General features: G+C 36.3%; 1 protein-coding gene across 12 annotated transcripts in view; it reads right to left on the bottom strand.

The window, feature by feature from the left end:
- KIAA0586 (KIAA0586 ortholog) overlaps nucleotides 1-25,076 on the bottom strand; it is a 165,536-nt gene that overhangs the window by 56,492 nt on the left and 83,968 nt on the right. For 7 of the 12 annotated variants that reach the window (XM_027554224.1, XM_027554221.1, XM_027554214.1 and 4 more), the window contains 3 exons: nucleotides 23,667-23,841; nucleotides 13,861-14,018; nucleotides 10,032-10,140 (listed from right to left, as the gene is read on the bottom strand). In XM_027554224.1, coding sequence (XP_027410025.1) covers nucleotides 10,032-10,140; nucleotides 13,861-14,018; nucleotides 23,667-23,841 — 442 coding nt within the window. Of the gene's footprint in view, nucleotides 1-8,418; nucleotides 8,970-10,031; nucleotides 10,141-13,860; nucleotides 14,019-23,666; nucleotides 23,842-25,076 lie in introns of those variants that run through there. The other 5 variants (XM_027554218.1, XM_027554220.1, XM_027554223.1 and 2 more) reach the window with 3 other exon arrangements.

The raw sequence follows: 25,076 nt of genomic DNA, 5'->3' as shown, positions 1-25,076 counted from the left end.
TATTAGACTATTTGCATCCATTGATTGAAATAGTCTAATTTGTATTTTATTATATAAAACTAAAATCATAAAAAATTTGAATGATTATTCTGTTGATTGGAAGAAAATCATCTGTAATACACTAACTTGTCAATGTAGTTTGTGTTATTTGGAATAGGGCAGTGTTCAGTTCAGTTCATGGAGAAGGAAATGGCAACCCACTCCAGTGTTCTTGCCTGGAGAATCCCAGGGACAGCGGAGCCTGGTGGGCTGCTGTCTATAGGGTCGCACAGAGTCGGACACGACTGAAGCGACTTAGCAGCAGCAGCTGTTCAGTTCAGTTCAGTCACTCAGTAATGTCCGACTCTGTGACCAGATGTGTCACAGCACGCCAGACCTCCCTGTCCATAACCAACTCCTGGAGTTCACTCAAACTCATGTCCATCAAGTCGGTGATGCCATCCAGCCATCTCATCCTCTGTCGTCCCCTTCTCCTCCTGCCCCCAATCCCTCCCAGCGTCAGGGTCTTTTCCAATGAGTCAAATCTTCGCGTGAGGTGGCCCAAGTGTTGGAGTTTCAGCTTCAGCATCAATCCTTCCAATGAATACCCAGGAATGATCTCCTTTAGGATGGACTGGCTGGATCTCCTTGCAGTCCAAGGGACTCTCTAGAGTCTTCTCCAACATCACATTTCAAAAGCATCAATTCTTTGGTGCTCAGCTTTCTTCACAGTCTAACTATCACATGCATACATGACCACTGGAAAAACCATAGCCTTGACTAGACAGATCTTTGTTTGCAAAGTAATGTCTATGCTTTTCAATATGTTATCTAGGTTGGTCATAACTTGCCTTCCAAGGCATAAGTGTCTTTTAATTTCATGGCTGCAATCACCATCTGCAGTGATTTTGGAGCCCAGAAAAATAAAGTCTAACACTGTTTCCCCATCTATTTGCCATGAAGTGATGGGACCAGATGCCAAGATCTTAGTTCCCTGAATGTTGAGCTTTAAGCCAACTTTTTCACTCTCCTCTTTCACTTCCATCAAGAGGCTTTTTAGTTCCTCTTCACTTTCTGCCATAAGGGTGGTGTCATCTGCATATCAGAGGTTATTGATATTTCTCCCGGTAATCTTGATTCCAGCTTGTGCTTCTTCCAGCCCAATGTTTCTCATGATGTACTCTGCATATAAGTTAAATAAGCAGGGTGACAACATACAGCCTTGACGTACTCCTTTTCCTATTTGGAACCAGTCTGTTGTTCCATGTCCAGTTCTAACTGTCGCTTCCTGACCTGCATACAAACTTCTCAAGAGGCAAGTCAGGTGGTCTGGTATTCCTGTCTCTTCAGAATTTTCCACAGTTTATTGTGATCCACACAATCAAAGGCTTTGGCATAGTCAATAAAGCAGAAATAGATGTTTTTCTGGAACTCTCTTGCTTTTCTGATGATCCAGCAGATGTTGGTAATTTGATCTCTGGTTCCTCCGCCTTTTCTAAAACCAGCTTGAATGTCTGGAAGTTCACGGTTCACATATTGCTGAAGCCTGGCTTGGAGAATTTTGAGCATTACTTTTCTAGTGCGTGAGATGAGTGCAATTGTGCGGTAGTTTGAGCATTCTTTGGCATTGCCTTTCTTTGGGACTGGAATGAAAACTGACCTTTTCCAGTCCTGTGGGCACGGCTGAGTTTTCCAAATTTGCTGGCATACTGAGTGCAGCACTTTAACAGCATCATCTTTCAGGATTTGAAATAGCTCAACTGGAATTCCATCACCTCCACTAGCTTTGTTCGTAGTGATGCTTTCTAAGGCCCACTTGACCACTTGACTTCACATTCCAGGATGTCTGGCTCTAGGTGAGTGATCACACCATCATGATTATCTGGGTCGTGAAACTCTTTTTTGTACACTTCTTCTCTGTATTCTTGCCACCTCTTCTTGATATCTTGTTTTTGTTAGATCCATACCATTTCTGTCCTTTATCGAGCCCATCGTTGCATGAAATGTTCCCTGGTATCTCTAATTTTCTTGAAGAGATCTCTAGTCTTTGCCATTCTGTTGCTTTCCTCTATTTCTTTGCATTGATTGCTGAGGAAGGCTTTCTTATCTCTCCTTGCTATTCTTTGGAACTCTGCATTCAGATGCTTGTATCTTTCCTTTTCTGCTTTGCTTTTCGCTTCTCTTCTTTTCACAGCTATTTTTAAGGCCTCCCCAGACAGCCATTTTGCTTTTTTGCATTTCTTTTCCATGGGGATGGTCTTGATCCCTGTCTCCTGTACAATGTCACGAACCTCCATTCATAGTTCATCAGGCACTCTGTCTATCAGATCTAGTCCCTTAAATCTATTTCTCACTTCCACTGTATAATGTAGTATAATAGAAAAACTACTACATCTGGAGTAAGAAGATCAAATGCTTCACTAATCAGAATTATAACCTTTGGTTCTTGGTAGCAGAGGGATCATTCCCAGTTCAACAAAACCAAAGGTTATTCATCTGACTGCATGCAATTTTCCGACTCCTAGTTCAGCATTTCACTGATATTAAAATACAAGGATGTTATCAAATCTACACTTATCTCTGTGGTTATTTTGGAAGGTTAAATTTTATTTAATTAATGGCTGCTAAATAAAAAGGCTACTAAGTTTAATGAATAAATTTAAATTATGTTTTATATCAGTTTGATTTCTATAAACAACAGCATAAAAACTTTAAAGTCAGGTTTTAGGAAATCTGGCTAAGAACTATGAAAGAGTTGCACAGGTTTCTGGAATACTGGCAAGTCTTCAAAACAACCCTAGTATATGTTTTTGGTGAGACAGGTTTACTATCAAAGACTTGAGAAAAATCTATGTGCTTCATACAAAATGTATCATTAATTCTATAACAATAAGAAAAGTAAATAATTTCCATAATTAAAATACTCCGAGATAGAAAGTGAAATTACTTTAGCAACAACAAGTGAAAATGTTATAGAAATCCTTGAATAATTTTCAGTGTCTTTTCCAATAGATTTTTTCTATCAATCTTCTTAGCCTTAGTTATGCACATTTCTCTCTCAGATTACACACACACACACACACACATATAACATATATACACACATATATTTCTATTTTTAAATAAAAGATGTAAATTCTGTCTGGAAGAAACAGTGGAAATACTCCTCTATGCTAAAAATCCATTAACATGCCAGCAGAGTGTCTTCTCTCATATGGCTTATGTCCCCACCTCCATCCAAACATTCGCACATAAAATGTAAGAAATGTATATACATAAAGACAATCAGCAAGCTGACCTAACACACTTGCTGCCATATGTTTATTTTTTCAGCACTGTAAGAAAAAGTGACAATTTGACAGTGTGATTACAAAAAGATGTTTGTCTTTTTATATTTAATAGCATTCCAACCAATTATTTCTGAGATGCAGTGTTTTAAAGAAATTATTTTTCTCAAACAACTCCTTTTTCTTTTTCTTATCCTTTGAGAGAAGATGCTTTGTCTTATTTCTTTCTCTAACTCCAAAGCACCTTCACAGTCCTTTACACAAAAAGGATGCTAAAAATAATGACCTAAGAATGACTATACAATGGAACATTATTGAACTATAAAGAGGAGTGAAGTAATGACATTCCTTACATGAATGAACCTTGAAAACATGTTAAAGAAGACAGACACAAAACCCACATACTGTATGATTCCATGTATATAAAATGTGAATAGGTAAACCCATAGAGATAGAAAGTAAACTAGTAGTTGCCAGGATCTGGGGGGAGGGGAGGGAAGAGAATGAATACTATTGGGTATGGGATTTCCTTTAGTGCAAAAATTTCTGGATAAAAATGACTGAACTGTACCTTATGAAAGGTAAAATTTTCCAATTATCTCCATTTTAAAAATCAAGAATGAGTGAAGGAATGCTCACACTACTTCTATTTCATTTAGAGTTCAAAAATACTGCCCACTGACTAACATGTAACCCAATTTAACTTTCTCTACTTTGGGCATATTCTTGTTGCCTGTTCCCCTTGCTTAACTAATACATCCTCAAAGAATGAAAAATTTTAGTACATAAAAGAAATCACAAAATCTTTTAGAAAAGTAAAAATGACAAGGCTATTGTACTACGGCTGTTTGTACCATGTCTATATTCAAAATTATCAACTGAAAAATGATTATAAGGAACTATTCTCATTTTCTTCTTTTTCTTCTTTCTTTTCTTTCCCTCTCTTCTTCCTTCTATCTTTTTACTAAATGACAGAATTAAATGTTGTTTGGGGTCAAAAGCAAAATGGACTGAATCATCAAATTCAATTCAATCAACACATTGATCACTGACTGTATTTAAGCACAGTGCTATGCTGGGAAACAAGGTCTATTAAATAAATAGAAAAGCCTATCTTAACAAATAAACTACAAAACTATCCTATATATCACTTTCTCTGAAACTTTAACCAGTCTGGAGAATACAGAGTTGGTAAAGGCAGCTCTTGCCATAAACTATTAAGTCGTACAATAAATATTTATGAAGTGTTCACTCAATAAAATGGTATAAAACAAGGAAAAGAACATCAATTTTGCCCTCAAGTAGATATGGGCTTGAATTCTAGACCTTCATTTTCTAAACTGTGTGCTTTGGGAAAGTTAGTTAACCTTCATGAACCTTATCATTTCTCATATAAATGGGAACAATTACTAACTGCGTGGCGTGGCATTATGAGGAATAAATGAGACAACATAAAGTGCCTAATAAAGCTTCAGTAAATGGAAACTATTGCTAAGATTATGTTCAGGGCTTCCCTAGTGCTTCAGTGGTGAAGACACCTGCCAATGCAGGAGACATGGGTTTGACACCTGATCCAGGAAAATCCCACATGCCACCAAGCAACGAAGCACATGCACCACATTACTGAGCCTGTGCTCTAGAGCCCGGGAGCTGCCACTACTGAAGCCTGCATGCCCTAGAGCCTGTGCTCCACAACAAGAGAAGCCACGGCAGTGAGAAGCCCACGCGCTGTAACTAGAGAGCAGCCCCCGCTCGCCGCAACTACAGAAAAACCTGACCAGCAACAAAGACCCAGCAGAGTCAACCATAATTACATAAAACAAACAAAAAAAAGATTACGTTCAGGGCACCAAAGATCTGGAGGGTGGAGTTAAGGATGAATAAGACATTTTTGGATGGCATCACCAACTCACTGGACATGAGTTTGAGCAAGCTCCGGGAGATGGTGAAGGACAGGAAAGCCTGGCGTGCTGCAGTCCATGGGGTCTCAGAGTCAGACATGGCTGAGCAACTGCACTGAACTGAACTGAAGCCATTTTCAACTGCAGGTTCAGAAAGGACTTGGGAAAATGCAGCTGAATGCTGAATAATAAAAAGTGTCAGTTCAGTTTGGCAGTATCCTGTAGAGGAATTTTTTGTCTATGATTATGAGGGATACTGGTTTATAATCTTCTTTTCCAGTAAAGTCTCTGGCTGGTTTTGGTATCAGGGTTATGCTTGAACAAGTTCTCCTTGTTCAAGCTTGTTAAACTTAACAAGTTTTTCTGGCAGTGGGAGCTACTCTTCTAAGACCGTATCAGTGAATGAGAATCTCTCGAGTCTCCTGTCCTAGCTCCCATTCTTTCTTTTTCCAGAGGTCTATGGAGAAGAGATTCCAGGTAGCAGTGAACTACTTTTATATCAGTAGCTACCAATGGCTCTATGCTTGGCTTTTAGTAATTCATTAAAGAAAAGCTCAGTCAACATCTTTATCTGCTTGTATGGTGCCTGTGACTATGTTGTGGCACAGTCTCTGTTGACACAGTTCTTGTGTCCCATCTCTCTGGAGAAGTCTGCCTTTCTGTGGACTTTAAGCTACTTGCTCTACATTATAAGCTATCTGATTGGTTCAAGAAATGCTATGACTTTATAGTTTATCTGACATTTTATTAGAGTTAGAAGTGACACTCTCCACCTTCCTCCTCCTAGGGGGAAACAGAAACCCCACATTCAGCAACATTTTAAAGCGAATTTCCATTTTATTAATCAGTAATAGCATGCATTTGTAAAAAACACATTTACTCAGATTATGCTTGTTAAACATTTGGTTACATGGATTTGGGGCAGACTTGTTAGTCTGTGCCCCTTCTCCCAGGAACCCTATAAGAGATCTATACACATGGTTTTTAAATTACTGTCATACCTTATGAGAAAAAAATCCATTAAACAAACTTTTAACTGTGATTTTAAAATTACTAAAATAAATTGTAATTCTGAGATCTATTGTAACTTAACTATATTTCAAATACAAAGGCAAAAATTTTCATTTGCACTTGTGGTTAGAAATAGCTTCCAAATATATATAAGATTTGAATTTCCTAATTCTCACATATCTGAAGTTATAATCACTGTAGTGAGGCATAAAAGGTGCTAAGATGTAAAGGAATTAAATTCAAGACATTTGTTGGTATTGCTCAGTCACCAAGTCATGTCTGATTCTTAGTGACCCCATGGGCCATAGAATGCCAAGCTTCCCTGTTCTTCACTATCTCCTGGAGTTTGCTCAAACTCATATCCACTGAGCCAACTCTTTGTGACCCCATGGTCTGTAGTTTGCCAGGCTCCTCTGCCAGTGGAATTCTCCACGCAAGAATACTGGAGTGGGTTGCCATTCCCTACTCCAAGGGATCTTCCCACCCAGGAATGGAATCCAAGTCTGCTGCATTGCAGGCAGATTCTTTACCAGGAGGGAAGCCCAATTCAATACATAATGTAAAAAAAAAAAAATCTATCTGTGATTTCCCACAAAAAAGTAACCAGATTTTGATAAACTATTGCAATTATATTACTTTTAGCACTTTGCTACATATTTTCTGAGCAACATATATCATCTATAAATAAGAAAACTGAAGAATGCTGTAATTTTAAACACCTTTGACAACTATTTAACCACAAAACATATACTCTAATTTTTTCCCCTTGACTCTAGCAAAGCATGTTTGACTTTTCTAATTTATTATTTACTTGAAGTTCTTAAAATTTTAAGAGAAAAACTACAGAAAAATATTTTTTAAAGTGAACTATTTTAATATATCACAATAGAATTTAATTGTTCCTGGGTTCATAACAAATACATGAATTTAAATACAAATACTTCATTTGTACTGAAGAAAGCTAAGTTGCACAGTGAAAGGGGGGGGAAATGAGTTGTTAAATTATTAAAAAGCTGCTTTCACTATAAAACTGTTAGATAACTAATCAGGGCTTAGAATCAGATAAGTGATATCATGTGATCAAAAATACATTCAATGAATTCAAAGCCAAGAGTTTTACTCTTAGATTCCAAAGATATCATCTTTCAGAACTCAAATCAATTTTTCTCTGTTGTGTTAAAATCTGAAAGTAATAATCCAGGGGAGAGGAGAAAGCTTGTCTTTACAGATTTCCCAAAAGCTTAGTGCTAGAATCTATGTTCTACCATTATCTTCAGTCAATTTTTAATGGATGATCACTGAAAAACTACCACTATTGCTGGTAAATGGCTTGATTTCTTGATACACACACACACACATATATAAAACTACTATACATTTCAAAGTGAAATACATGATACTTCTTCCTGAAACAGCCATAATTTTGGGTTCAAGTATTCGTAGAAGAATTTATCTTCCAGAAAAGATGTGGTTTTGATTCCCTTGTGATAAGGTGAATTTCCTTCAGTATCTTCAAGGCCCTTTGCATATGCAAGATAGGATTGAATTCCTTCAAGGTCAGTCAAAGTCCTGAAAGCCCTAGAGGATTATTTTGGCACTCTGACTTTCCTAGTCTCTAAAACATTTGGCAACGTAACAGAGTTTTATCAGAGGAAAAAAAACCCACAAAATTTATGGGGGAAAAATGTCGTAACTGACTATTGCCAAAGGAATCATATTCATTCAAAAAGTATTTAGTAGGGAGATATATATCAATTACAGAGTGAAACACTCGACTATTTGAAATGTTCTATCTATAGCCCACTGGGTATTTATCTGTCTTGGTTAAAGCTGACATAGGCCTGCTCCCCTAACTTCTGTATTATACTGTAACTGTGCTTAGTCACTCAGTTGCGTCCGACTCTTTGCGGCCCATGGACTGTAGCCCACCAGGCTGCTCTGTCCATGGGGGTTCTCCAGGCAAGAATACTGGAATGGGTTTGCCATGCCCTCCTCAAGGGGGATCTTCCCAACACAGGGATGGAACCCAACTCTCCTGCATTGCAGGTGGATTCCTTACCGTCTGACACCCATGAATACTGGGGTAGGTAGCCTACCTCTTCTCCAGGGAATCTTCCCAACCCAGGAATCAAACTGGGTCTCCTGCATTGCAGGCAGATTCTTTGTATTAATGTAAAATTAAATGAAAATAATTTTTACACATATTAAATCCAATTATTCTAAATTCTTTCTAAATAAAACTGCATCACTAACTAACACATTGGCTTCTTCTATTTTATTATTTTTATTGACATTAAATGTTAATTGGACATTATTTAATGACATTGTTGTAAGTCAACAAAAATTTAAATATTGCCATCTTGTGGCCATTCATATACATGAAACTGAAAACAATGTCACTTTCCTAAAGAGATTTACCTTTAAAATATTCCCAAATATATTTTCCTTATCAGCTGAGAAAAATGATCGTTTTATTCCATACACCCTTCTCCAAGGAGATAAAATTCATTTATACATTTAAGAAATTATATATTTTTTTAGAAAACTAAATTAAATATACAGTCATTGGCCATGAGTGGTAACAGAATTCAGTAGTACATCAAGGCAGTTTTGATACTATCTTAGACATATTCCTTTGCTCATATCTACATAGTCATGATTTAATACAAGGAGGAAAGTTTTACAGGCAATTTTCCATAGGGTTCTAAAATACAATATCAACATAATAACTAACATTATTGTACCATTGTTAAGTTTAAAAAAGTGGTCAGGAGGGCACAGTTCTAAAAAGCTGGAGCAAGACAGGAAGAGAAAACAAACAGAAAAGTAAAAACATAAATAACATAATCTTAAGCTCTTTCTCATTTAGGTCTTCCCCAAAATGCCAAATGCCTAGTTACCTTTGCAATTAGACTGGCATTCAATACATGAGCTAAAAAAAAACACAAATACAAAAGCAAAAAAAAAAAAAAATTCTACTGCTCAAAATACTCCTAACACTTTTGCAGATAGAAGAATTTTTAAACAAAAAACATCTTAGTTTGTACTGCCAAATTTCAGAATTTAAGTTATATAAAATTTAAATGACTACACGATACTGGATGCTTGGGGCTAGTGCACTGGGACGACCCAGAGGGATGGTATGGGGAGGGAGGAGGGAGGAGGGTTCAGGATGGGGAACACATGTATACCTGTGGTGGATTCATTTTGATATTTGGCAAAACTAATACAATTATGTAAAGTTTAAAAATAAAATAAAATTTAAAAAAAATAAATGACTAAGAAGCAAGAAGGCAAACAAAGCAACCTTGTAGAAACATAAAGACAACATGAAAATGCTGTGATACTGAGTACAGAATCAGTCAGCCACATCATTTTGTTAATCAAACAATACAGAAAAGTTCATTCATATGACAGCATTTAACATGAGAGTCCTTTGTTTTATAAGCTGCACCTGTTAATCAAATCGCCACACAATAATAAACAGCCTTTACAAAGCTCCTGAATATCCATAATGCTGCCTTTATCATAATTTAAAACAGACAACTATGTTACAGACTTGTACACAGATAAAAAGATACTGACATTCAATTGTACAAGAACCAAAAAATAAGATTAAAAGAAAAATACTACCTGAGAATTTTTAAAATCTATTAGAAATAGCATTTACTGGTAAAAAGAACTAACAAATAATATACTCAAATACAGGATGAGAGTCTTAATCCCAATGGACTAGATGTGAAAAAACAAAAACAAAACCCTAGAGATAATAAGACATATAAAAGTATTCTCATTATGTATTTGTTCAATATCACAAGTATCAAACTACTAATTACAAGAAAACAAGTCTTACCTTGCTGCTGTGAAAGTGAAATATCAGGTTTATTTCTTACACGTATTAGACGACTTTGAACTGGCTTGTGTTCAACTTGCTTAACATCTTGGCCTTGCTTTTGTGGGTACTAAAGAATTAAAGACATGAAGTCATAATATCATTTTTTAAGTTACTTTTAAAAGATATGAGCAATTATTTACGTGTTTATTATATAAACTTTGAATACTATGCATGCTTTCTAAGTACCAGATGGGTAACGGAGTACATATTACAAAAGAAAAGATGTTACAAATAAAATCTTTCAAAAGATTTGGATAATATACAGATTTCAAATATGCAAATAGCTTCTATTTCTTACTAGAGAATTCAGAGCTACTTATAAATCAACTACTCTAGATACATACATGATGGATTTAGACAGGATAAAAACTTAATTTGGCTGTAAGAACTTCCATATAATTATTTTTGCATAAAATGAAAATCTGCATAATGTACTGCAATTTTCAAAAAGCTTTTATATATAATAACATCATTTAATTCTCACAAGTGTTGAAGAGGTATTATTATCCTTTGTCACTCAAGAAATGTATATTCTACCATAGGCCTCATCATCTCTTTTCCTTACTACAATCTAATCAAATTTAAAATTTTCAGTGGTAAAATTCCTTCACAATCACATATTACAAATTGTGATGAATTTAGCCATTCTTTCTTTCCTGTTTTATGAGTCTAGTTATGAATGAGACTCTAAGAACAGCTACCAGATACAATTTGACAGAAACTTAAGATGTCCCTGAACTCTTATCAAAATACAAGCAGAGAAGAATCTGAAACCTATCCACATGGACTCAAATGGAACCACTCCAGTTCTGGCAGGGACCTATTTATCTACAGGTAAGAATGAGCAGTTTCAAGCTGTAATAGTCACAACTAGCCTTACCGCTGGTCTTTTAAGTTTAGAGCCTTTGTTATGTAGGTTTCTGCCCTGAAGGAAATATTATTTTGATGTGTATTTCTAAGATGAGTACTATGACTATCTTGGGCCACTTCAACTAGAACATTCCTATGATCCTTCCTATTGACTGCCTCCCTTAACCACAGAGTATTGTGGGGCTTCCCAGGAGACTCAGTGGTAAACAACCTGCCTACCAATGCAGGAGACTCAGGAGATGCAGGTTTGATTCCTGGATCAGGAAGATCGCCTGGAGAAAGGAAGGACAACCCATTCCGGTATTCTTGCCTGGAAAATCCCGTGGACAGAGGAGCCTGGCAGGCTATCGTCCAGGGGATCACAAAGAGGTGAGCATGCACGCATGCAGATTATGGAGCTAAATTGCTTGTATTCAAATCTGGGTAAGGCATTACCTAGCTTTGACTTTGGGTAAGTTACCTAATGCTCAAATACCTCGATTTCCTCATTCATAAAATGGGGATGATAATAATAATTACCTCAGTAGGTTGTTGTAAGGATTAAATGAGTTAAATATGTAACAAACATAGAACAGCATCCAGTTGAGTATAAGCACTGGAAATAAGTTTATGCTATTATTATCATCAGTCTATTTTTCCTTTAATAAAGGAAATCTAAGAAATGAATTTTTTTGAAGCCATTCTAATGGTAACACTTTGCAGTTTTATTTTAAAACAGGCCAATAAATAAAGGAAGGCAATCTTTATTTTTTAAATATCTTTATTGAGGTACAATTGATAGACAATAAACAGCATATATTTCAAGTGTGCTGCTGCTGATGCTAAGTCGCTTCAGTCGTGTCTAACTCTGTGCGACCCCATGGACGGCAGCCCACCAGGCTCCCCTGTCCCTGGGATTCTCCAGGCAAGAACACTGGAGTGGGTTGCCATTTCCTTCTCCAATGCATGAAAGTGAAAAGTGAAAGTGAAGTCACTCAGTCGTGTCCGACTCTAGTGACCCCATGGACTGCAGCCTACCAGGCTCCTCTGTCCATGGGATTTTCTAGGCAAAAGTACTGGAGTGGGGTGCCATTGCCTTCTCCGATTTCAAGTGTATCATTTGCTAAATTTTGACATATGTATATACCCATGAAGTGATCATCACAATCAAGATAATACGATGAATAAATCCATCAATCTCAAAAGTTTATTCATAACCTTCTATATTCCTTCCTATAACTACAGATTAGCTTGCATCATCTAGAATTTTATATAAGTGGAATCATAAAGTACGCACTCTTATTTGGGTGTGGGTTCTGCCTTTTTTCCCCTCAACATAACTCTTGTGAAAATCATCTATGTTACTCTGTATCAGTAGTCCATGGCTTCTTCTTACTAAATAGTATTCCATCTTATAGATATGCCAATATGTGTATATTTAGCAACTATGGACATTTGTGTGTGTAAAGTTTTTGCTGTTGTTTAGTTACTAAGTCATGTCCAACTCTTTTGCAACAACATGGATGGCAGCTGTCAGGCTCCTCTGTCCATGAATTTCCTAGGCAAGAACACTGGAGTGGGCTGCCATTTCCTTCTTGGAGGGATCTTTCTGATCCAGGGATGGAAAATTGCTATCAACATTCATGTGTGAGTCTTTGTGTAGAAATGTTTTAGTTTCTCTTGGGTAAATAAATACTTAGAAGTGAAATGTCTGGGTCATATGGTAGGCGTACATTTTACTTTTTTAAGAAATTGCCAAACTGTTTTCCAAAGCAGTTGAATCATATTACATTCCCACAGCAGCATATGAGTTTAAGTGCTTTACACTTGCCAAAATTTGGCTTGTTAGCCTTTCTAATTTTAGATGTTCTAATGGGTGTGTAGTAGCATTTCATTGTGGTTTTAACTGACATTTTCCTAATGATTACTTGATGTTGAAAATCTTTTTATGTGCTTACTTCTTTGGGTAAGGTATCTATCCAAAGATTTCATCCATTTTTTAATTGGATTGTTTTCTTAATATTGAATTCTGAGTTCCCTATATATCCTAGATATAAGCTTTTTATCAGATAAGTGATTTGCAAATATCTTCTCCCAATCTGTAGCTTGTCTTTTCATTCTTTTAACAGTGTGTCTTAAAGCGAAGTTCTTATTTTTGAGAAGACCAGTTTATTAACTTTTTTCTTTCATGGACACAGTTTTTGGTGCCATTTTTGCCTACCCCAAGGTCACAACTTTTATTTTATTACAGAAGTGACTAACAGATATTTATTTATTATTAGTTTTTTCCTGATCTTTATTTGGTCATAGGTCATTAATATTAAACCCTACATAATAGTGTATTCCATAAACAATCTTTATCTTATACATTTTTGGCTTTCATCTGCAACACCCTGCAATGCTATACAATACCATACCATGACTATTTATTGAATAAATTAATCCACAATGAGAAACATTGTAATAGCATTGTAATTAAATGCTATTGCATTTAATTTAACATGAGCATTCTTTTTTTTACATCTTGGAGAGTATCCTATTTTTTCAGTACACAAGAATTCATGAATTTTAATATAGTAAATATTTACTGAATACCTACTATAGACAGACTACTAAGCTAGTTATTGCATGGGAATATAGAACATAGCTATCTACCTAGGTAACAGGCATTTTTATATACATTATTTCTAATTTTTAATTTAAAGACAAGGAAATTAAGGCTTAGAAAAAAGCTATGTATATATTCAAGGTCCCAGCTAGAAGCTGGATAAGCTAAGATTTATAGCCAAGTTTGAGTCAGTTAAAAAAAAAAAAAAAAACAGAAAAAAGGAGGCATGATTTGAGGCTGTCTGATTCCAGAGACTGTGCTCTTGATAGTGTGCCACGCTAAGGCAATACTGTTACCATTCTGATTTAAGTAAAGTACTTAATCGGGTACCTGAGGAAAGCCTTCAGCGGCTTCTGATAATTTAACATCACTTTCTTGTGCTGTCAGAAGTGTTGTGGGAAGAGTAACGTGAGGATCTGGCTGCAACTCCAATTCTCCCAAACTCATTGGACCATGACTAGCACATAAATCTTCATAAACAGCATCTGCTATCAAGTAAGTAAACAAAAAGTTAAACTATTTCTTAAAGGAAGAAAAATTGGCTAAAATTACCAATATTTCTCATCTGCTGAATTAGAAATAGAAATACTTCAACAGAAAATGCCTGTCACCAAGCCTTCATTGCAATTAAAACCAAAGGTCATAGCAAATTCAAAAAGTACCTATCTATGTTCAAACATATCTATGGATTATTGTAGGGTTCCAGTCAGCAAGTTGTTTATGCAGCCCCCACACAACACCCACTCTTACATACCAACTCCCAACCCTCCAGAATACCTTTTCGGTCAATAAAAGTCAATAGAATACTTTCTATCTAAAATGTAATCTTACATGTTTCAATGCCATTCTCCCATATCTTCCCACCCTCTCCCTCTCCCACAGAGTCCATAAGACTGTTCTATACATCACTGTCTCTTTTGCTGTCTCATACACAGGGTTATTGTTACCATCTTTCTAAATTCCATATATATGAGTTAGTATACTGTAATGGTGTTTTTCCTTCTGGCTTACTTCACTCTGTATAATAGGCTCCAGTTTCATCCACCTCATTAGAAATGATTCAAATGTTTTCTTTTTAATGGCTGAGTAATACTCCATTGTGTATATGTACCACAGCTTTCTTATCCATTCATCTGCTGATGGACATCTAGGTTGCTTCCATGTCCTGGCTATTATAAACAGTGCTGCGATGAACATTGGGGTACACGTGTCTCTTTCAATTCTGCTTTCCTCAGTGTGTATGCCCAGCAGTGGGATTGCTGGATCATAAGGCAACTCTATTTCCAGTTTTTGAAGGAATCTCCACACTGTTCTCCATAGTGGCTATACTAGTTTGCATTCCCACCAACAGTGTAAGAGGGTTCCCTTTTCTCCACACCCTCTCCAGCATTTATTATTTGTAGACTTTTGGATCGCAGCCATTCTGACTGGTGTGAAATGGTACCTCATAGTGGTTTTGATTTGCATTTCTCTGATAATGAGTGATGTTGAGCATCTTTTCATGTGTTTGTTAGCCATCTGTATGTCTTCTTTGGAGAAATGTCTATTTAGTTCTTTGGCCTACTTTTTGATTGGGTCATTTATTTTTCTGGAGTTGAGCTGTAGGAGTTGCTTGAGATTTTTTTGAGATATTTTTGAGATTAGTTGTTTGTCAGGTGCTTCATTTGCTATTATTTTCTCCCATTCTGAAGGCTGTCTTTTCACCTTGCTGATAGTTTCCTTTGATGTGCAGAAGCTTTTAAGGTTAATTAGGTCCCATTTGTTTATTTTTGCTTTTATTTCCAATATTCTGGGAGGTGGGTCATAGAGGATCCTGCTGTGATGTATGTCGGAGAGTGTTTTGCCTATGTTCTCCTCTAGGAGTTTTATAGTTTCTGGTCTTACGTTGAGATCTTTAATCCATTTTGAGTTTATTTTTGTGTATGGTGTTAGAAAGTGTTCTAGTTTCATTCTTTTACAAGTGGTTGACCAGATTTCCCAGCACCACTTGTTAAAGAGATTGTCTTTAATCCATTGTATATTCTTGCCTCCTTTGTCAAAGATAAGGTGTCCATATGTGCATGGATTTATCTCTGGGCTTTTTATTTTGTTCCATTGATCTATATTTCTGTCTTTGTGCCAGTACCATACTGTCTTGATAACTGTGGCTTTGTAGTAGAGCCTGAAGTCAGGTAGGTTGATTCCTCCAGTTCCATTCTTCTTTCTCAATTGAAACATGTAAAATATCATGTATGAAACGAGATGCCAGTCCAGGTTCGATGCACGATACTGGATGCTTGGGGCTAGAGCACTGGGACGACCCAGAGGGATGGTATGGGGAGGGAAGAGGGAGGAGGGTTCAGGATGGGGAACACATGTATACCTTTGGCAGATTCATTTTGATATTTGGCAAAACTAATACAATTATGTAAAGTTTAAAAAAAAATAAAAATAAAATAAAATGTAATATTAAAGCAAAGGACAGTTTCCTGACTAGGAAATGTTGATATTGCTTAGATATTTTTCTTCAAACAATCAGGCTCCTCTTTTCCTCATCCAACCGACATCTCAATCAAATCAATAAAAAGAAGACAATATAAACAGAAACAAATATTTATCTAATAACATCACTGTACATTTATATGGCACTTTAAACTCCATGCACTTTCACATACATGATCTCATTTAATTTGAATCTCACAATCATTCTGTAAGGTAAGAAGATCAGATAATTTTATAACTGTCTTTCACTGACAAAGCTAAGGCTCAGGAAAGTTAACCAATTGTTCAAAAATCAGAATTCTAGTTAAGAGGTGTACAGGAACTAAAATCCTCATCTTTCAACTCCTACTCACTGTTCCTTATTTCACATTCTTGCTAAATTATTTCTCAGAAAATTCTGTTTTTCCTAATTAATGGTCATCTTTTAAATACAGCACAGTATGGTCTATCTCATTTTAGTCAACAGAAATGGACCTGAAACTCTACACATAAACTAAGTTGTTTCAAATGAAATGATATTTTAAGACCCCACAGATATTATATTTTCCACTTACAGGTAGTCTGTTGAAAATTTCTTAGGTATAGTCTGTTGAAAATTTCTTAGGTATAGCAAATAATCACTCTCTCTTTTTTTACATTAATCTGTATTTTTAGATAAGTGAAAGTTGCTCAGTTGTGTCTGACTCTTGGCGACCCCATGGACTGTACAGTTCATGGAATTCTCCAGGCCAAAATACTGGAGTGAGTAGCCTTTCCCTTTGTTGGGATCTTCCCAACCCAGGGATCGAACCCAGGTCTCCCACATTACAGGCAGATTCTTTACCAGCTGAGCCACAGTAAGTTTTACATAAAGTTATAAGAAAAACATAACCTGACAGGGAAAGAACTTAAGTAGGTAATTCACAGAAGAGCAAATCCAAATAATCATCAAATATAAACTCACCAGGAGTCAGTCATATGTTTATACTTTAATTGACAAAAATAAAAAAGGTAATAAAAATAATATCTGGCAGGGATACAGGGGAAAGGTTGTAATATATTACTGATAAAGAAAAATTAGTTTAAACTTTTAAGACAGCAACTTGGCATATCTATTTTAAAGTTTAAAATATATTTTCCCTTGGACCTGTTATTTCTGGGAAACTACTCCCTAAATATATAATGCAGCAATATACTAGGCTATGTTGCTGTTGTTGTTGGTCGCTCAGTTGCGTCTGATTCTTTGTGACCCCATGGACTGTAGCCTGCCAGGCTCCTCTGTCCATGGGATTCTCCAGGCAAGAGTACTGGAGTGGGTTGACATTTCCTTCTCCAATGTTAGGCTATACATGAGTGAATATTTACTCTAGCATTGTTTATAGTGGGGGGAAATGGTAATAAAGTAAACATTCATCAACAAAGCAATAACTGAATAAATTACTGGAAATCCATACTGAAAGGTTTTACGCAGTCAATAAAAAGAATGAATTTAAGTAATAATAGTTGACCTGGAGTAATTTCCACAGGGTTTCCTGGGTGAAAACAAAACACATGATATAATCTCAACTTGAAAAATGACAACAAATATATACACACCATATGTACCTATCATATATAATTATATGCAGAAGGAAAAAAAACCTAAAAGGTTACATATCAGAATCTTAACATGTGTTACCTGAGATAAGGCATAAAGTGGGACAGGAAAAAATGTGAGGAGGAGGGGTAGATGAAGAACATTAAAAAAAGAATCTATACTTTAAAGTAATATATAATATAATCACATTTTATTTTTCTATAAAATGATATGTGGCTGACGCATGGGTGTAATGAAAAAAATTAATTACAAAGACATAAGATAGACTATGATAAAAGAAAAAAATTATATGTAGAAACCCAAAAGTATATAAACAAACATCTCCCCAAAGCATTAAAAGTGCATAATAACTCTCCGCTCATAAAACACTCTATCACTTAACCTTTATTTACTGACTATGCTACATTCTCTGCTAGATGCCAGAGCTATGACAACAGACAGGATGAAGTCCCCACTCTCAAGTGAGATTACAAATCAGTGTGATAAGAGCAACATTAGGCAGGTGACATTAGAGGACTACACAGAGAGAATATTTGACAGTATCTAACTCAGTGATAAGGGGTCAGGCAAGGATTCCATGACGACAATGACCACAATGTTGCATTTGCTACGTCACTTCTAAAAATTACACTCATTGAGTGTAATTATGTTAGTTATCCCTTTTTAGGAGGGATGCTCAAAGGATTATTCCATTCAAGTCAAATTTAATTTAATTAATTATAATTTGAAATCCCTAATTTTATTTTTCTAGAATACTATTGCTTTGAAAAAGCAGCCATGGTAGACTCAGTCTGCTTGACTTGCCAGTGCCAGCAGCAGCTTTGGTTCTTGCACGTCTAGTAAGTTACTCCATTTGTATGAAACCCAAAGGCACCTCAAATTCCACTCCTTATTTCCTCCTAATTCTATCTTTCCTCCATATCTCCTCTCTCCCTCAGTGAATGGAGATACCAACTATCAAATCATTCTAGCCAGAAACCTGGAGATTTCTTAGATCCTCTCTTCTTTTGCATTTCTCATATCCAAATTAAGTCTTGTCCACTCTCCTTCTCAAATGTCTACCAAATCTCCCTTTTTATACTTCCCTGCTGCTCAATAATGACTCACCAAGTTTACTATAACTGTCTCAGCTAGAGGCTCCTTGCCTCCAGCCTTAATTCTCTCCAATCTATCCATCACACTGCACCTCACATGTTCTTGCCAAAATAAAAGGCAAATTTGATCATTTCACTCATTTATATACAATTCTTAATGGATCTGTGGATATTATAAAACATTCAGAATTGACAGAAATTCACAAATGACTTTTCCATGGGAATAAATATAAAGCAAGATTGGAATTATTTTCCATTTTGCACATAAATAAATCTCTACTATCTTAAGAGTAAATCCAAAAACCACTGGATGTTATCATCTATATCTACCTGGTTTCTGCTTACTGGTCCAACTTCATTATATCCTAAGCTCTAAAGCTGTGACAAAGTACTTACACTTCCCTGCTTAAGTTTCTTTGTCGTTTCAACTTTATCCCCTTGTCTTATTATGTATTCTGCCATGAAGGCTTCTCCTACACTTACTACACAGCAAACGCCTATTCATCATTGAGAACTCATTTCAAGTAAGCTCACATATGATGTCTTTCTTGATTGCCCTCCCCAGATACAACTGACCTGTACCCCAATCCTATTTGGACTGCTATACAATAACCACAATAACCTGTTGCATGTTTTTGCTTTCTCATATACTATCTCTACTAGAGAAAAAATTCACTAAGAATAAGGTGTTACCAGGTTTTATGTTCCTACCACCTAGAATATCCTTAGAGCAGAGCAAGCAATCAAAAAATATTTTCTGAATATGTAAATGAACAAACTGGAACATGTTTATCACACTTCATAGTCTGGCTAATTCCTCTAATACTCAGTTTCACATTGGCTCTTCCAGGAAACCTCCTCTGAGCCCTGATGTGTGGGTTATTCCTCCTCTGTGCTCCCATAGCAGCCTGTGTTGTTGCATTAATCAACAATATTGTAATTGTTGTCTCACATTATCCTACATGAGTTTGTAAACTTCCTGGAGAGCAGACGGCTATTATTTCTGCCTCTCAAAACCCTTATTTAGTACCAATATAGTGACGGGTACATGCAGGTATTTAGTGCATTTTCTGAGTAAATCAAGAGTTATCAGATCAGATCAGATCAGATGAAGAGTTATAATTGGTAGTAAATCTCAGAGTCCTCAGAGTTTGTTCAAAATACCAGTTCACATTTTAGGGTTCTTAAAACAATTCTTCAAACCTTATTTAGCATCTTTTTGTTATTCAACCCAACCTGAGAGCCTCAGAATTAGAAACAGTGGTATAGGACTATGAGTTGCAAATAGGATACTTTCTGAAAATGAGCAGAAGTGGAGACAGGCAAGGTAAGAACAGATGAGCCTCTGTAGAGGAAGCTATTAGAAATCAACATGAAGGGCATGAGATTAGACAGTAGCAGAAATAATGATACATGGGACTCATTCTTCTACAATAACCATAATGTAACAAAATACTTAAAATAAGAGGGACAAACTAGTCCTCTATAGGCACCTTTTTTTTTAGGCAACTGTGTGTAATTTCTGGTTCTATTAAATGTATTTGAGAAGGTATTTTTACCTTCTCCAAAACAGTATCATGTGTCAAGCATAGTGACACTTTATATACAAGAGCTGACTCATTTGAAAAGATCCTGATGCTGGGAAAGATTGAGGGCGGGAGAAGGGGACGATGGAGGATGAGATGGTTGGATGGCATCACTGACTCAGTGGACATGGGTTTGAGTAGACTCTGGGAGTTGGTGACGGACAGGGAAGCCTGGCATACTGCGGTTCATGGGGTCGCAAAGAGTCGGACACGACTGAGTGACTGAACTGACTGACTGACCTCTAATAACCTTATGAGGCAGATACTGTTTCTGATAAGCAGCTTCCACTACGGCCCCCTAACGACTGTCGCCTGGTATTCAGACCTTTCTGTAATCCCCTGCTATATTATTCCAGGATTGGTCTTTGCTATTAACTGAATGTGGCAGAAGTGATGACATGTCACTTCTGACTTTAGGTTATAAAACACCATGGGTTTCCATCTTGGGTGCTCACTGTGTCTCAGATCATCCACTCTGGGAAAAGCGAACTGCTATGTCATGAGCAGCATAACAGTAAGGCTCACGTGGTGAGGAACGGAGGCATCTTGCCAACAGTCATGTGAATGAGCTTGGAAAGCAGATCCTCCAGCCCCAGCTGAAGTCCTTAGATGATGGCAGCTCCAGCCAACAGATTAACTACACCCCATGAGAGATCCTGGGAACCACGCAGCTACGCCACTCCTAGATTCATGGCTTTCAAAACTGTGAGAGAGAATAAATATTTCCTGTCTTCATCTGCTAAACTTTGGGGTAATATATTACATGGAAATAGATAACTAGTACATTAATATTATCTCTACTTAATAGATGAAGAAACTTGGGCTCAGAAGATTAAGTTACTTGCCCAAAAATACAGATCTGGAATTTAAAATGATCTCCAAAACTTCAAAAGCTCAAGCTCTTAGCCACTCTGTTATAATGACTCATCTACATAATCTAATGCCACTTTCAGTTCAGGTCAGTTACTCAGTCATGTCTGACTGTTTGCGACCCCATGAACCGCAGCACACCAGGCCTCCCTGTCCATCACCAACTCCCAGAGTCCACCCAAACCCATGTTCAATGAGTCGGTGATGCCATCTAACCATCTCATCCTCTATTGTCCCCTTCTCCTTCTGCCCTATCTTTCCCAGCATCACGGTCTTTTCAGTTGAGTCAGCTCTTTACATCAGGTGGCCAAAGTACTGGAGTTTCAGCTTCAACATCAGTCCTTCCAATGAACACCCAGGACTGATCTCCTTTAGAATGGACTGGTTGGATCTCCTTGCAGTCCAAGGGACTCTCAAGAGTCTTCTCCAACACCACAGTTCAAAAGCATCGATTCTGTGGCGCTCAGCTTTCTTTATAGTCCAATTCTCACATCCATACATGACCACTGGAAAAACCATAGCCTTGACTAGATGGACCTTTGTTGACAAAGTAATGTCTCTGCTTTTTAATATGCTGTCTAAGTGGATCATAACTTTCCTTCCAAGGAGTAAGCGTCTTTTAATTTCATGGCTGCAATCATCATCTGCAGTGATTTTGGAGCCCCCCAAAATAAAGTCAGCCACTGTTTCCCCATCTAATTTTTCATGAACTTATTATTGTTTTCAATTCAATTAAATAAATATCTACAGAGTACCTACAATTAAAAATGTACTGGTCTGTAGGTAACCAGCTAGGTGATACCATAAGGAGGGGCTGAATAGGATACATCCTAATGGATTTTATTCTGTAACAATTCAGTAAGTATCTCTTTGTTCACAAGTACCAAGCAGCTCTCAAGTGATCTGTGAGAGCCATCTAGTGTCGATTCTATTTAATCACAATCTGCACAGTTAGCTGGATACAGATATAGAAGTCGTATTTTATACTACTTTGAACCCTAATTTAAAATACTGTTAAAAATGAATACTCCTACTATGTGCACAAAATAAATAATTCAAGTATTAATTTATATTTATTCCCATGGAAAATTCAGTCCTGAGAGTCTCTCATTTCTGAACGATAAGGTGGAAAGCTTAATATAAAACTGACAGTCTAAATACTCCACACCAATGTACTTCTTTCTGATTTCTGGCAAATCTGCATGACTCCAGAAGTTCTTTTAAGAGACTGCAACAATAAACATGAGATTACCAATAAATGAGAATATAGTTGATCCTCATTACTCTGAAGACTTTATTTCTACAAATCCACCTGATACAATGTATTTGCAACCCTGAAATCAACACTCAGCACATGCGACTTGTGGACATGCATGCATGCACACAGCAGTGAGGCCTGAATCACCCGCCACACACTCAGCAGACGAGGCTGAGCACAGGTGCTCTGCTTTCTGATCAGCTCTTACACTGTGAACAAGTATTCTTTTTTGCTGTCTATTTAGTGACAGGTTTTCCACATTCTTATATGTTTTTTTCGTGATTTTGCTCTTTAAAATGGCCCCAAAACATAGTGCAGAAGTGCTTTTCAGTGTTTCAAAGTGCAAAAAGCTTTGATGGGCCTTACAGAAAAAATACATGTGCTAGGTAAGTTTCATTCAGTAATGAGTTATAGTGCTATTGCTCATGAGAATCAGTGTTAATGAATCAACAGTGTATATTAAATAACTGCCTTTAAATAGAAACATACATAAAGCAAGGTTATATATTGTCAAAAATGTTGTGTATGTATCAATAAATATAATAAATATAAATATAATATAATATACAGGCTCATAGGAACCTAACCCAGGATTTCCTCTAGAAGAGTAGCTCAGTATTTCCTAATTCAGTGTTTGTGGTGTCTCTATTATAGGACCTAATGAGAATCAACTACATATACCAGAAACTGATATTCTCTATTCTATTCTTATTCTCAAACTGTTACAGCAAAAAGTTTAGTTAACAAAGTTTCAAAATAAGACTGAGTGCACTGAATTCTGAGTCAGAAATTCCTACAGCATAAAGAGTGAACTTCTACAGTATTACCTAATTAAACATTGTCCTACACAAGATGTTATGTGACAGTTTTCACGTGCTAGTCATCTTTTTCCCAATATACATTAAAATAATATCACTACTAAAAAATCTAAAGTAGACATATACATATTACCAAAACTATCTCATGCCCCACCCAGAGACTCATGCACCAACACGGTTACATGAATCACATTTGGGGAAACATTGCTATATATAGAAAAAGTCATTATCAAACTTTTCAATTGTGAATACCCTTTTAAATAAAGAAGGTCTGCAAGCTTCTACCTGAAAACAGTTATGCTTTCCTTAATTCAGAGTAGGAACACTACTGTAGATTATAATACAAAACAGAATACAGCATTCGACATGAAAACAGTACAAAGAGAGTGTGATGGGATTCAAAGTAAATATTCTAACAGACACTACATCAGGAAGGGGTATTTTGGTGAATACCTGCAACCGTGTCACACTGCTGAGATGATGGCTTCGGAGCACATTTTGCATCTGAAGACTCTGCCTCAGCCACAGGTTGCTGCACGTATGCGGAAAGTTCCCTGAAGAGGTTCTCTGCTGCTGCAGCTGTCAGCCTCTGTCCTTCACTAAGCTCACCCACACTGTTTTCCAAGTCCTGTAAAAAGTAGAAACCACTGTTATAAACATCACATTAAAATCAAGTCAAAAAACAAAAAATAAAATAAAATCAAGTCAAAACAAAAAATATCTGTCAAATGTATCAGGATGCAGACCACCTGATTGCTTGAAAAGTATTTTAGAAAGTGCTTATCAAGCCACATACACATTACATGAAAGTTAGTTTAATAAGATACCTAAGTGTAGGCTTTGCTTTTCTTACGAAGTATTTCTTCTGAAGTTAAATACCCATTATCTGTTTATTCAACCTCCAAATTAGACAGCAATAAAACACACAAGAAATGTTTTTATTATTTAAAACACTAAATTCTGGCACACAACCTAAGCTGTTTATATAGTTTAAAATTAGAAACTAGAAAATTTACCTCTTGTTCTTTCTAAATGAAAATGGGCTAAAGTTGTCAGAATGAAATTTATAATGAAACACTTGCTGAAAATATACAAAAAGTACAAATATGCTTCTTTACCAAATATATAAAGTAAAAACTTTAAAAATGATGTGTTAAAATTCTTTCTGTGTTAAAAACTAGATGACCTAATCATAAACGCATGTTGTGACTTGGAGATATTCTAATTAATGAGCTTACTAATCAAGAACTGAATAAAAATTCCAATATATGAAGGCTCTCATATTTTTTATTAAAAAGGAGTTTAATTTCAACCAAGGGTTTTTTTTTAAACTAGAATATATGAAGAAATCACTGCTGAAACATCTCTGATGACTGTTGACTACAAAATAAAATCTAACTGCTTAGTTCATCATTCACAATTTTCTACAATTTACCCTAATTATCCTCTACAGATTTATAGCTCCCCTTATTCTGTAATCTGACTTTTCTTAAAGAATATCAATGGCTCAACATCCTTTAAACAGGAAAAGATTGGTTTTTAATTATTATGAAACCCTTGGAGATTCTTGGGCAGAGTTTAGGATGACGGCAGACACATTTTCCTTAGAAATATTTCACAGGACCTATATTACTCTACCACTACTATATAAATGTTGTGCAATATACAGTATCTTCTCTTTGATGAACATTGTCAAGGGTACTTATAATTGCCGAACACCTTAATACTCTGTGGAAGATTTAGCTTCCCTATTCACACAATGCTCTAATACCACATAAGCATTTGTCATTTTTATACCCTACGCAAATCTCAGACTCATATCAACTCTAAGTTAGTTTATCTATAATCTCCAGTAGCACACCC

The sequence above is a fragment of the Bos indicus x Bos taurus genome, chromosome 10, assembly GCF_003369695.1.
Source record: "Bos indicus x Bos taurus breed Angus x Brahman F1 hybrid chromosome 10, Bos_hybrid_MaternalHap_v2.0, whole genome shotgun sequence".
NCBI lineage: Eukaryota > Metazoa > Chordata > Mammalia > Artiodactyla > Bovidae > Bos > Bos indicus x Bos taurus.
The sequence above is the reverse complement of the archived record's forward strand: the minus strand, read 5'-3'. Positions and strand labels throughout refer to the sequence as shown.